Source organism: Mercenaria mercenaria, chromosome 2, assembly GCF_021730395.1.
Source record: "Mercenaria mercenaria strain notata chromosome 2, MADL_Memer_1, whole genome shotgun sequence".
NCBI lineage: Eukaryota > Metazoa > Mollusca > Bivalvia > Venerida > Veneridae > Mercenaria > Mercenaria mercenaria.
In genome coordinates, this window is record NC_069362.1 from 11,686,588 (window position 1) to 11,701,375 (window position 14,788).

The window sequence follows — 14,788 nt, forward strand, 5'->3', positions numbered from 1 at the left end:
AACTGCTGAACAAATTGCTCCAATCATCACCAAAACATGTTGTACATTTTGAAATGCTGTATGTAAAGACTGGTGTAAAGAAGGTAAAGCAGAACTGCCAAACTGTTCAACAGCAACTCCTGATATAATGTCTGCCTTTTCAACACAAACAAGCCTTGATAGAACGTTTACTTTATCTGGAATTTCGTCTAGACTCAGCAATCTGTGTCTAAATTTTTCAAGACGTTTCTAGGTGTTTAAAACACTTTTATATATCTGATCACCTGTTTTAAGCACATCATCTAATAACTCTCTTGATGAAAAATTAGAATACTGTGCATAAATTAAAGCACACAATGCATTAATAGTACACTGACTTCCTCTTGAATCAACAGAAAATCTGACATCACCTTGATGGTAGAACCAAATATTACTGACCTACTACTTTCATTCATAGATTTAACAGCATGAGCATAATACAGAGTTTCATTTTTATTCACTGATGCAACATTTTCTACTGTCATAATGACAGGATCTAGTAATATTTGATCCACATTTTCAACTCTATTTAGTGAACAAATTTCAGGCTCAGAACAAGTCTCATTATCAATCAGAATTTCAGGCTCAGTACAAGTCTCATTATCAATCAGAATTTCAGGCTCAGTACAAGTCTCATTATCAATCAAAAATTCCAGCTCATTATCAATCTCAATATCAATGCACTCAGATGATCCTTTATCAAATAAAGGACTAATGGGGCGGGCTCCACCCCCATCTGAGTTAACCAGGCGCCCATTTCTCCATCATTCTTCCCGAATCACTGCCTTCCTTGCCAGTGCTCTTCTCCAGTTCTTCCCTCTAGGCATCTCCTACTAGTGTATCACTACAAAATCCAGTCTTGACTATAAAATCCACACTAAATCCACACTATTGTTATGCCACTAACTATTAAACCACAAGTTTTTCACTTGTCACTATCAATAACACAAATATTTATAGTTTATAGTTTGTTGGAATATAATCCTTGATATAATTCATGTAAGCCTAGAAAAGAAAAATATGGTATTTAATGGAATCATAATAAAAATAAACTAGATATAATTGCAAAAACAAATAAACTTTTGACTGATTTACATATGTATTTATATTATTTTAATTTATTTGTTTTGGGTTTAACGCCGTTTTTCAACAGTATTTCAGTTATGTAACAGCGGTCAGTTAACCTAACCAGTGTTCCTGGATTCATACCAGTACTAACCTGTTCTCCGCAAGTAACTGCCAACTTCCCCACATTATTTTAATTATTTTAAATATCTAATTAATTATCATTAGCACTTCTATCTTTAAAGTTCTAAAAATTTAAATATCTAATTAATTATCATTTTTCATTTCTATTCTTTAATCTTCTAAAATATTTATAGATTGTTAAAGTAGTATCTGAAAGGAAATAAAAGCAGACACTGTGATCAGCCAGGCAGTCAAATTCCAGGAAGAGGTTTTCTCATACATGGGTGACAGTGATAGCACTTTAATTGTGATACATTTTTAAAAGATTACTATGTTGTAAAATAAAAGAAGCAAAAACTTATTGCTTCAAATCCTCAGTCATAAAAAGAAAAAGTGGACATCAATAGTTTTAACATGTCACCCATGGCACTTCACCTGGTACACTATGAAATCTCAAGTACGCATAATTTGATATTATTATAGAACTCCTTGTATAACAGGATGCATCTGAAAAAAAAACAGAAGAAATAAAATGCAATGACAAAAAGACATCAAAAAGTTGAAAGATACATTGAAAACTGTGACCTCTAACACATTTGCAGACTTTTGTGCCTATATTAACTCACTTGGCATCTATCAATTACATGTAGTCAGGGAAATTAAAGTAAAACAGTTGCTAATAAATCATATTCTTGCTAGAGGGTCGCACAAGGGCCATTTGTGTGAAATTATTTTAAAATCAGGCCAGCAGTTTCATACAAGAAGATTTTTAAAGTTTCCACTATATACATATAGGGGAAAATGACCACTGACCTTAGCGGCCATGTTTTTTTGACGAATCAGAAAAAATTTGTTTTGGTAGACGGTCACCCAAGGACCATTTGTGTGAAATAATTTTAAAATCGGGTCAATAGTTTCATACAAGAAGATTTTTAAAGTTTCCACTATATACATATAGGGAAAAAGTGACCACGTCCTCCAGCGGCCATGTATTTTGACGAATCAAAATAATTTGAACAGTAAAGGCAGAGAGTCACACAAGGACCATTTATGTGAAATTATTTCAAAATCAAGCCAGCTATTTTATACAATAAGATTTTTAAAATTTCCATTATATACATAAAAGTAAAAATGACCACTGACAGCCATGTTTTTTGACAAATCGGAAAAAACTGAACAATCTTGGTAGACGGTCACACAAGGACCATTTGGGTGAAATTATTTTAAAATCCGGTCAACAGTTTCATACAAGAAGATTTTTAAAGTTTCCACTATAGACATACAGGGAAAATAGACCACGCTCTCTGTCCGCCATGTTTTTTGAGGAATCAAAATAATTTGAACAATCTTGGCAGAGGGTCACACAAGAACCATTTGTGTGAAATTATTTCAAAATATTTTTTTGGAAGATTTTCCGATGTACAATCAAGTAACCCCTGGGGCGGGGCCAATTTTACCCGGGGGTCATGATTCGAACAAAGTTGGAGAAGTCTACTAGGCAATGCTACATGTCAAATATCTAAGATCTAGGCCTTCTGGTTTATTTTTAGAAATTTTTTGAAGATTTTCCTATGTAAAATCAAGTGACCCCTGGGGCGGGGTCAATTTTGACCCCGGGGGTCATGATTCGAACAAAGTTTGTAGAGGTCCACTAGGCAATGCTACATGTGAAATATCTAAGCTCTAGGCCTTCTGGTTTATTTTTAGAAATTTTTTGAAGATTTTCCAATGTAAAATCAAGTGACCCCTGGGGCGGGGTCAATTTTGACCCCGGGGGTCATGATTCGAACAAATTTTGTAGAGGTCCATTAGGCAATGTTACATGTGAAATATCTAAGCTCTATGCCTTCTGGTTTATTTTTAGAAAATTTGAAGATTTTTCTATGTACAATCAAGTAACCCCATGGGGCGGGGTCAATTTGACCCCAGGGGTCATGATTTGAACAAATTTTGTAGAAGTCTACTAGGCAATGCTACATGTGAAATATCTAAGATATAGGCCTTCTGGATTATTTTCAGAAAATTTTTGAAGATTTTCCTATGTAAAATCAAGTGACCCCTGGGGCGGGGTCAATTTTGACCCCGGGGGTCATGATTTGAACAAATTTTGTAGAGGTCCACTAGGCAATGCTACATGTCAAATATCAAAGCTCTAGGCCTTCTGGTTTATTTTTAGAAAATTTTTGAACATTTTCCTATGTTAAATCAAGTGACCCCTGGGGCGGGGTCAATTTTGACCCCAGGGTCATGATTTGTACAACTTTAGTAGAGGTCCACTAAGCAGTGCTACATGTGAAATACCTAAGCTCTAGGGCGTCTGGTTTTTGAGAAGAAGATTTTTTAAGATTTTCCTATGTAAAATCAAGTGACCCCTGGGGCGGTGTCAATTTTGACCCCGGGGTCATGATTTGAACAAACTTGGTAGAGGTCCACTAGGCAATGCTTCACACCAAATATCTAAGCTCCAGGGCTTCTGGTTTTTGAGAAGAAGATTTTTGAAGTTTTTCCTTTCGGTTGCCATGGCAACCAGAGTTCTGCATGGAATTCAATTCTTTGAACAATTTCTGTAAAGCTTCACCCAAGGAACATTCCTGTGAAGTTTGGATGAAATTGGCTTAGTGGTTTATGAGGAGATGTTGTTTAAAGGAAAGTGTGGACAGACGGACGATGGACGGACGCCGGACGGTTAGCGATCACAATAGCTCACCCCGAGCACTTTGTGCTCAGGTGAGCTAAAAACAAGAAAGTAGGTCAGTAGGTCATATTCATGCTTGAAGTGCAAACAAGCTAATGCAAATAGAAGGATGGACAGACAGACAATGAAGGCAAAAGCAATATGTGTTCCATGAAATGGGGAGACAAAGGACTTCGGACACTATCATATGCTTCTAGCCTACATTTTAAATGCAAATTTCTCATTAAGTATTTGAACAATACCCAAATCGTTTTGAGTCAATGATAAACCAATGTATTAGTTAATTTATTACAGCAGAAACTGATTTGTATCTGTTCCTATCAAGATGTTTTTCTTATTTTATGTGGGCCAGGGTATATTTTCTTGAAAAAATAAAATGTTTAATTTCCGTAAAAATAAATGTCATCACTTACGGAAGTTTTAAATTATATGAATTCCAGTCGAAAAAAGTGATACAAATCTGTTTATTTAAGGAAAAATAACATTTTAAGATTAAAATCCTATAAATAAATAAAAAAGAGAACGATATTTTTGCAAACAACCCGTACTTGATTTATCTATACACTGTTCGTAATGTAAAGTTATTGATGCATTACATGTGTGAATAGGTATACATGTATAAGTGACCGGTCAGTTTTATTACAGTGGTTCAGGTAGTTATTTAAGTACATGTACATGTCTGTATAGCTCTGTTATAAGTGATGGCAGATATTTGTGTGCTGTATAACATTAATACTAAGAAAAGGCAGTAATCTTATCAAGGCCGTAGGGTGCGTTCTTGCTTGGGATAAGTACCAGTGGCACAGATAATATTTGAGCCGCGTCATGAGAAAACCAACATAGTGCAATTGCGACCAGCATGGATCCAGATCAGCCTGCGCATCTGCGCAGTCTAGTCAGGATCCATGCTGTTCACTAACGGTTTGCCTAATTCCAATAGGCTTTGAAAGCGCACAGCATGGATCCTGACTAGACTGCGCAGATACTCAGGCTGGTCTGGATCCATGCTGGTCGCAAAGCCACTATATGTTATTTTTCTCATGGCACCGCTCATTTCGCTTAAACATGTAATAAAAATGTATCCGAAATGACAGTTCTTTCTGAGGCTTGCCTAAGGAAGCTGGACCGGAAAAAGTTAAATCGGGATAAGTCTGACAACAACCCATGTATAGATAATGTTGTCTATTCAGGGCTGAAGTTGTGGGCAAAACATATTCGAAATGTGTCATCTGTAGGGCTAAAGTAGAAGCAGGTCTCTGCATAAAAATTCCACCTGAAACTCGGCTGGATCGTTTAGTTCATTTTTGCATCTAGCCGTATTTGTATATGCCATCTGCATGGAAAGCGACTTGACACATCACTTTCGTGGCATCACACTGTGTGTGAAACCATCACCGATATGACCTGCCAAGAAGCTAATGTTCTTGACCTATGCATGACAGGCATATCAATGCCAAGCGTTATTTCTGTTGGATAGACTATATTCAGGATCAGATTAACTGCTGTGCTCATATTGCCTCTTTTTTGTTGTGTTTAGGCCTAGTCCGCCGCAAAGAACAATCTTCAATTCAGTTTTCACAGTAGGAAGAACATGAAGTAATGAATGCGTGTGACATTTAGTATGTGTCTAAAAGAAATAAATATAAATGCACAGAAGAAGATGAAGAAATAAAGAAATGAAAAATATATAAAAAATACAAAAAAATAATAAAAACAAAATGGAAAACAAATTACATCATCGCTAGTGGCGTGCGTGTTGCGAGGAGGGCAGGCAGAAGATTACCTGGTGTGTTGCTAGTATTTTACAGCACACATTTGCCAATCTACTGCAACAAACAACCAGGATAAGCCAATGAAAATTTAACCCAACGAATAATAATGAATTCACAGTATTTGCTTCTCTCACTACTATACATGTATAACATGCCTATATGTGCCCTTTCAAACATTTGTAGAGTATTTGAGTTACAAACAGAAGTAAAAATATGTGACTATCAATTATTAAAAATGAATATAAAAAGTATTGGTTACTTTACATTGGGAACACCCTGTAGTTATAGTTTTTGTTTAAAAGTACTGTTCCACCCCTTGCATCAACACAATAGTCACAGATAATGTGTATAATTAATATCTACATATGCTGGCCAAATATGGTTTTGATGCACGGGGGGGAACAATGTTGTTTAAAGCAAAATAGCTTTTATATGTATATAACAGGGTACGTAATTCTATTTAGAGCAAAAATTACCATTTTATGAAACAAATATTGAAAAATTTGACTTTAAGAAAAATCTCAAATATGTATTTTGATGGTATATGTAATTAAATACTTATTTCTCAGTGGTTTATTTTTCACTCTTGGAGTAGGCAAATTCATATAGAAAGTGTCCGAAGTCCTTGGTACAGTCATGCAGAAGGTCAACAAAGTAAGCTCAATACTCAATAGACAGCGACCCCCACCCCCCACCCCCAAAAATATGAACAACTGCAAACTCATACACTGGTAAGTAAAGGAGCTTCCTTACATTCATCTTATATAATAAGCAGAATAAACAATCTCTTGATTTATAATCATCATAACCAACAACTTGATTGTCAAATAGGTAAGTCTTTGTTTGTATCAAATCTGAATATACAAATTACAAACTCTCCTGCTTAGCTCAGTAGGGAGAGCGTTGGTCTACAGATTGCGGGGTTGTGAGTTTGATCCCTGGGCATGGCATATGTTCTTCGTGACGATCTGATAAAAGACGTTGTCTCTGAAATCATTTGTCCTCCACCTCTTTTAATTCATGTGGGGAAGTTGGGAGTTACTTGCGAGAACAGTTTGTACTGGTAAAGAACCAGGTAACACTGGTTGTTACTGCCCGCCGTTACATGACTGAAATACTGTTGAAAAACGGCGTTAAACCAAAACAAACAAACATCTCTGCATACATTAAATAAAGAGTAAATAAGAATACTCTTGCTGCCAGCATCAATATAAACTTACTGTTTTTGCTTTAGCAAGCAGTGCATCTCTCTGCTGACTTTTGAGATCTGTAAGTTTTCCGATATCTGGTATACATTCAGTGAATTCAGTATTGTCCATTGCAGTTATTTCTTCTGCAGTGGCAGTTAGGAACAACATTGGTATAGAACGTATCTGAGAGCATGTCCACACAACTGAAATACAAGAGAATGAAGCTTTTAGTTTATCCAACAAATTAGATTACAGTGAAACACCGCTCGCTCGAGGTCGCAAGGGGATGAGCAAAATGCTCAAGTTATCCATGGTTTCGAGCGACCCAAACATTGACCAACATATGAAGGAAAATTGAAGTTTTATTGTTCCTTCTCATGAGAAGGAACACTTATGGTGAACATGCAGGGTTTTCCCGGACGCAGGTTTTCTGCGTCCCTGACGCGCTTTGACTGCTTTGGACTCGCATTTTGTAGTGCCTCTGCGTCCACTGGACCCGCAAAATCGGTCACGAAACTCCTTTGCACTGAAGCTTCCTTTGCGCAGATACCATGTAAAATGCGCAGTTTTTTACCACGGGACCATCCCGAATCGTGGGTGCTCATTATACACAGGTATAGACGATTTTCCAACTCAAAACAAGTTTTGTTACCGATGTTCGCCATTTTGGTAAAGGGAAAAATACTCTCCGCGCTAACTGACACCGCTAAAATCTAGATTGCCGTTACGTTCCGTAAAGATCGAATGGTTTATTTTTTCTATTAAACAAAATTAATTTCATATAAATTTAAAGTATTTTGATGAAAAAATATTAATAAATCACAAAAATTATGATACTATTAGGATCGGTATTCTTTAACTAAGATCAAACTGTGAAACAACATAATTGACATGAGTTGACACTTAATTGCCGGTAATTACTGGCTATTTGATCATAACAAAAAGACTGTCACACCTTTTGTTATCAGTCTGAATTGAGAAGCTCATGCCATTTTGACAGATACCATTCCGAAATACTGAATCAGCTGCTATCTAAATTAAAAAGATACAAGTTCATTCGGTTTTAGGATAAATTTTTTTTAGTAATAATGTCCATTTTCAAGATCAATAATTTGTGGACCCCCAAAAATTATTAGGGACCCTTAAATTAGCAGCCATGGGAGTCCATGGACTCCCAAATAAAAAACCCGAGGGAAAACCCTGACATGTCACACTTGACTGAGCAGGTAAAGGATACAAGGGTATCATCAAAGGCATCCGAATTCCAGTAGGCGCCGCCATTTTGTACTCATGCATATTCATTAAAAATAGCCTCTTTGCCAATGTGTTTTACGCATCTTTAAGTCAATCTTTAGTGAAATACAACTACGTAATAAACAGACCTACAAAAACAATAATTTAGTTTAAACTATCTAACTCCTAAATCTTACATGTCATATTGTAGAATAGAGATTAACTAAATGAATATTCATCATCTAAAAATAGACTCCCGCCCAAAAATATCGTCTACTATTATTCTTCTCGGCTGCATTCTTTGCTGCTTCCAGAGGTTCTTTTTACGATTTTATTTCATACCAACTGTATTATTTTAACATTTTAAGTATAACCATCAAAACATACTGCACTAATAAAGCTATTCGAGATTTTTTACTTGTCTGTGAATGCTATTGCACGTTACGTACCGTCGCCGGGTTACGACATTTCAATTACTTCCCTTGTTTTTTATCTAGAACTGTATAATGCATTTCTTCACTTTACTGAGCTATAAATATTTCGAACTTTGTAATTTCATACCTTTTGATTAATTGTTTTGTAATTTTCAAGTTGTGAACTTTTTGTATGCACTTTTTCAAATCCATCAGTTTGTTGGTGCCGACTTATATAAAAGCCCCTTTTCTCCTGGTTTAGTCGTTCTGGAACTGTGAGTATCCATTCATGCAATGCAATTACTGGCATATGGCAGAACTTTTCATCCATTGTATTGCTAATTAAAATTAGGCAAACATACGACCAAATTCTGATCTGTGCCACTAGGACAGCTGTCGACATTGGTGCCCGAAATTTTGACAGAGTGATGGTATTTATTGTCCGCTGATAATATTTAGGTATGTTCGCTCATCTAAAGGTGTTTGTTTATTATTTTTAGTTAGATAAATGTTTATGTGAAATAACTTTAAGTATTCTTATAATAAACAGATAAGAATGCACGTAAACTAGCAAAAAACATAGTTCATAATTATTTTATTAAAGATCCCTTAAAAAGAATATTTAATATGCGCTAGAAGGAACCTTTTGGTAAGCTTAATCTTGTTGTATCAATTGTCATCGGTACTATTTGCAGAGGAAGCGGGGATACATGATAATAACAAACCCGTGACATTTAAAAAAAAACGTATCACAAACGTTATCTATGATGTAATAAGTAACTACATGCTTGCTTTAATCTAAAGCAAACAGTAATTGATCAATATTTGATCAATAAAACTTTTCTTTAACCTTTCATTAATAATTAATCTCATTATCAAATCAAATATACCGACAAACAAACATTTAAGATAGTCGGGGAATAGACAACGCAATTTTCACAACGTGCGAAAATTTTTAATTAACCGATACATTCTGATCGCCGAAGCTGCAAAAAATTTTGACACCTCTGCTCGAGTTAGCCAGAAGCAACAAAGAGTAAGTTAATACACAGGGACCAGGTGTCATGCTCGGGCGATCGAGTTATCGATGCTCGACCCAGCCATGGTAATTTCAGATAGAAAATAGAAGGAAATCGGCCGGGACCACATGAATTGCTCGAGCCAGCCCGGGTGCTCGAGTCATCGATGCTCGAGCGAGCGGTGTTTCACTGTAAAATGAAAACTGTATGGAACATGATAATTGAACAGCAATAATAATAAAAAAACAAAATCCAACCTTAAGAAGTCTACTGATGTACTAAGTTTTATGAAAATATCTTGTCTAAAAGTTATTGCAGCTTTCCACTTTATTTGACTGATGGACTAACAGTAGGCCAGGTTGGGCACCACGTCTCCTCTGGTGAAGCATTAACAGGGGACTCAAGACTGGCTTAGTGAGCTGCTTACTTATTTCATTGGTATGATTTGACTCTTTAATAAATAACATAAATAGAAATTACAATAAATTATAGAATAAATGTAAATGTTATATGTGCATTGGGGTTTAATTTCACTTGCTGACAAGACCACAAAAGCCATGAAATGGAGCACAAGTAAAAACGGCTTTAAAGCATAATATTATGAAAAAGTAGCTTAAAATATTACAGGTTGCTCTTTTTCCTCTCTTGCTTGATAACAAGGCAGCTTCTCTTGACATCATGAGAGTGTATTCTTCATTTTCTAAATGGTCATCAAAACTCAGTTTATCAGCATGTTCAGCAGCTGGCATTAACTCCTTAAGCAAACCTTCATTTGCCAGAACTTTCTATTAAAAGAGTAAATAATATGATAATAACGACAGGGCATCCACTATTCAGCGATTTGACAGTAAAATGAATTCATGTCTCAATAAGAGACCTCTACTTTAAAAGGAAGATACATCAAGATATAACAAGAGCACCGCCATGCGGGTGCAGTCATGCTCATCTGTTTTTTTGTCTCTTGTATAATAGAAATATTGTCCTACCCATGATTTTCTAAGTCCAAAAGGGGCCATAATTCTTGCAAAAAGCAATGTAGAGTTACGGTACTTGCTGTGCAGAGTCAGCTTTGAATGGCAAATAACTGCTCCAAGCTTTAAAGCAATAGCTTTAACCACTAAGAAGAAAAGTTGACCTAAACGCAAAACTTAACTGAAAAATCTGATATTTTCTAAGTCTAAAAGGGGCCACAATTCTTGCAAAAAGGAGGATGGAGTTATGTTTCTTGCTGTACGGAGTCAGCTTATGATGGTACACAAGTGTTGCAAGTTTCAAAGCAATAGCTTTAATAGTTTAGGAGAAAAGTTGACCTAAACACAAAACTTAACCAAGAAATCTGATATTTTCTAAGTCCAAAAGGGCCATAATCTTTGCAAAAAGCAGGATAGAGTTATCTTTCTTCCTGTACAGAGTAAGCTTATGATGGTGAACAAGAGTTGCAAGTTTTAAATCAATAGCTTTGATAGTTTAGGAGAAAAGCTGACCTAAACACAAAATTTAACTAAGAAATCTGATTTTCTAAGTCCGAAAAGGGCCATTATTCTTGCAAAAAGTAGGTTGGAGTTATGTTTCTTGCTGTACAGAGTCAGCTTATGATGGTGAACAAGTGTTGCAAGTTTCAAACAATAGCTTTGATAGTTTAGGAGAAAAGTTGACCTAAACATAAATCTTAACCTGGCAACGCCAACGCTGACGCCGACGCCAATCAAGTGATGACAATAACTCATCATTTTTTCCCCAAAATATCAGATGAGCTAAAAAGACCCTACTACTCAGAGGGGTTAAAGGTCAAGTATGGAATGGGTACTGACATTCTTTATTTTGATGGAATTAAATTATATCAGAAAAAACAGTCCAAGAAACTACATGCACATAAAGTATAAAGACTTTGCTAAACTGAAATTGTATTTCTATTTGTTTTTTTTTTATATTATTTTCATCTTATTTTATTTATTTATTATTATAGCAGATGATGATGATAAAGATACATTTTGAGTTTCAAGTCATTATCTTATTATCTTATATTGTACTAAAGTTATATCCAAATTTTTTTTTGAATTATGAAAGGGGCATAAATCTGTCAAAAAACAATTAAAGTTATGGGGATTGTAATCACACATGCAGATGATGATTATAAAGAAATATTTTAATTTAAAGTCATTATCTTTTAAAGTACCTAAGCTATGTCTATAAACAAAGATTTCGAAAAAATTTAACATGAAAATAATTCCAAGTATAACACCTTGGTGACCTTGACCTTGGGTGTAATGGGCCCTGCCCCTGCACATACTTTGTTTGCATGCTGAACAATGTAAAAGTGAAGTTACAGTAAGATATAAGCAACAGTTACAAAGAAAAACAAAGGTTGTCGAAAAAAAACTTTAACCAAAAAGGCTCATGCTGACGCCGCCGCCGGGGCGAGTAGAATAGCACCCCAATTCTCCAAATACTGGAGCTAAAAACTGACAACAACATACACAGGGGATCACAATAGCTCACCTTAAGTACTTCTAAGTCAGGTGACCCAGTAACACAAAACAGTTGTCTGTAAAAATGTCCTATCCACCGCATTATGTCTGAGGGAACTGATAATTTTCAGTCTATAGAATGTTGTGACCTCCAACCACTGAACATGCCCCCCTCCCAACATATGAAAAAATAATTACCCACATATTAGGCCTTTATTTTTTTATTGTTCGTTTTACAAACCGTGGAATTGCCCAAGTGTCGTAGGGGGGAGGGAATAAAATTAAAAATAAAATTTCAAATCCCAATTTTATTTAACTGTAGGAAAGGAGTATAGAGTATAAAATAAAGAATAATGACAGGGGAGGAAATAAAAAAACTAATTGATAGAAATTCCCCGACAAAAAAATAAAATTCCCCAATTTATTTTGTCGTAGGAGGGTTTGTAAAACGAAGAATAAAAAAATTATTGCTTAAAAAAAGCAGAAAACTGGGACAAAGTCTGTTTGTATTAGGTATTAATAAGTAAATTCAAAATTGATTTGAAAATCTGGGTAGGTATTCATCAGTTTTTAAGTATGAAACTTAAGACTTAGGCACCTAGACTTAAAAAATTGCAATATTCAACTTTCTGTTACTTAATTGTAAATCTAGTCATGCAATTTTTTGGAGCTGTCTGTGGTTGCCAAGTTGTAAAGTTTCATTACCATCTGTACTAATTTAAGGTTTAGGAGTATATCACCAAAACACAGAAATATTTTATGAACGAACAAAATTGTTACCAATATTTTACCTGACCATTACATGTTTTGCCGTACTGTCCCGTACTGGAAATATTCTGAAAAAGTTGTCCCCCTTTGAAAATGAATGCCATTTGTAAAGAAATAAAAATAAACAATTGTTGAAAACTGTGTTCCACCTAGTAATGTGAAATTTCAACACTCGCACGCTATTACAAATGCATCCAAACAAACATGTGTAACAGTTCCTTGAAAATGGTGAGTTTTTAAAAGCGCTTGACTGTTTGGAAGTGGGGCCTGTTTAAACAGTTCTTTTTTTGGAATTCAATGCTTATATCAGTATACTGACACTTGTTTTGTAGAGTAATATAAGTAATATACACGCTATCATTACAAAAACAACAAAACAAGTGTCAGTATACTAGTATAAACATTGAATTCCGAAAAAAGGACTGCCTAAATGGGACCCACTCCCGGGCAGTCAAACGCCTTCAAAAACTCACCATTTTCAAAGAACTGTTACACATGTTAGTTTTGATTCATTTGCAATCGCATGCGAGTGTTGAAATTTCACATAATTAAGTGGAACACAGTTTTCAACAATTGTTTATTTTTATTTCTTTACAAATGGCATTCATTTTCAAAGGGGGACAACTTTTTCAGAATATTTTCAGTATGGGACAGTACGGCAGAACATGTAATGGTTAAGTAAAATATTGGTAACGATGTTATTCGTTTATAAAATATTTCTGTGTTTTGGTGATATACTCCTAAACCTTAACAATTAGAAAAAAAGAAAATCTAGCATTTTTAACACTAAGTTTCAGGCTAAAAACAGATAGATGAATATCATTATGGTCTCATAGCATTCACTTCTCAATTTAAGAAAAGAATACTTACTATGAAATTGTCAATATCTGAACAGCCTTTTGCATTTTCTCTGAACTTCACTTCCCTGAAAGAAAAGTTAATGCTTTTGATTGCTCACCTGCTTCTCAGTAATGCCTAAGTTCACAGTCAAATGTTATTTACTCTCTGAAAACTTCTTATGTTTGTTTCACTACTTAACTGTTGTTCTTAAAACATTAATATGACCTTTTAAGCAGTTCTCCAACCATTTTCTTCATTTCCTTAAGGAATTCTCAGCAATTTCTCCAACAATTTTCTGCAAAACTGTGCAGATGTCTGAATAATGCAAAAAAAACCTTACCAGCAATCTTTTGTGTAAAAAATAATTCTCTTGATTTTTTTTTCTGCTCAAATCTTCCTTTCCAATTACTTTGCATTTTCTATGCCTTAATCATTGAGATTTTTTTTCTGACAAGTTTTTTAAGTAGATATCAAAGTAAATGTGAACACTTCTTACAGAAAATTCTTCTGTTCCTCTTCTTTAAACCTTCTGCATCTCTCTGAAATAGACCGATACTGCCTAAATATACTAACCTGCCTCAATTTTTAGCTCACCTGAGCACGAAGTGCTCAAAGGTGAGTTTTTGTGATCGCCCTGTGTCCGTCGTCATCCGTCCGTCTTTCGTCAACAATTTGACTGTTAACATTCTAGAGGTCACAATTTTGGCCCAATCTTAATGAAACTTGGTCAGAATGTTACCCTCAATAAAATCTTGGATGAATTTGATATTGGGTCATCTGGGATCAAAAACTAGGTCACCAGGTCAAATCAAAGGAAAAGCTTGTTAACACTCTAGAGGTTACAATTTTGGTCCAATCTTAATGAAACTTGGTCAGAATGTTATCCTCAATAAAATCTTGGATGAGTTCAATATTGGGTCATTTGGGTTTAAAAACTAGGTCACCAGGTCAAATCAAAGGAAAAGTTTGTTAACACTCTTAGAGGTAATAATTTTGATCCAGTCTTAATGAAACTTGGTCAGAATGTTACCCTCAATAAAATTTTGGATGAGTTTGATATTGGGTCATCTGGGGCCAAAAACTAGGTCATCAGGTCAAATCATAGGAAAATCTTGTTAACACTCTAGAGATCACAATTATGGCCCAATCTTAATGAAACTTGGTCAAAATATTACTCTCAATAA

The 14,788-nt window shown here is 35.1% G+C and overlaps 1 protein-coding gene across 4 annotated transcripts in view; it reads right to left on the bottom strand.

The window, feature by feature from the left end:
* LOC123563183 (uncharacterized) overlaps nt 1-14,788 on the bottom strand; it is a 75,495-nt gene that overhangs the window by 53,186 nt on the left and 7,521 nt on the right. For all 4 annotated transcript variants that reach the window (XM_053529894.1, XM_053529891.1, XM_053529906.1 and 1 more), the window contains exons 4-7: nt 14,101-14,143; nt 13,635-13,689; nt 10,154-10,313; nt 6,894-7,066 (exon numbers count right to left, since the gene is read on the bottom strand). In XM_053529894.1, the coding sequence (XP_053385869.1) occupies nt 6,894-7,066; nt 10,154-10,313; nt 13,635-13,689; nt 14,101-14,143 (431 nt within the window). The remainder of the gene's footprint in view (nt 1-6,893; nt 7,067-10,153; nt 10,314-13,634; nt 13,690-14,100; nt 14,144-14,788) is intronic.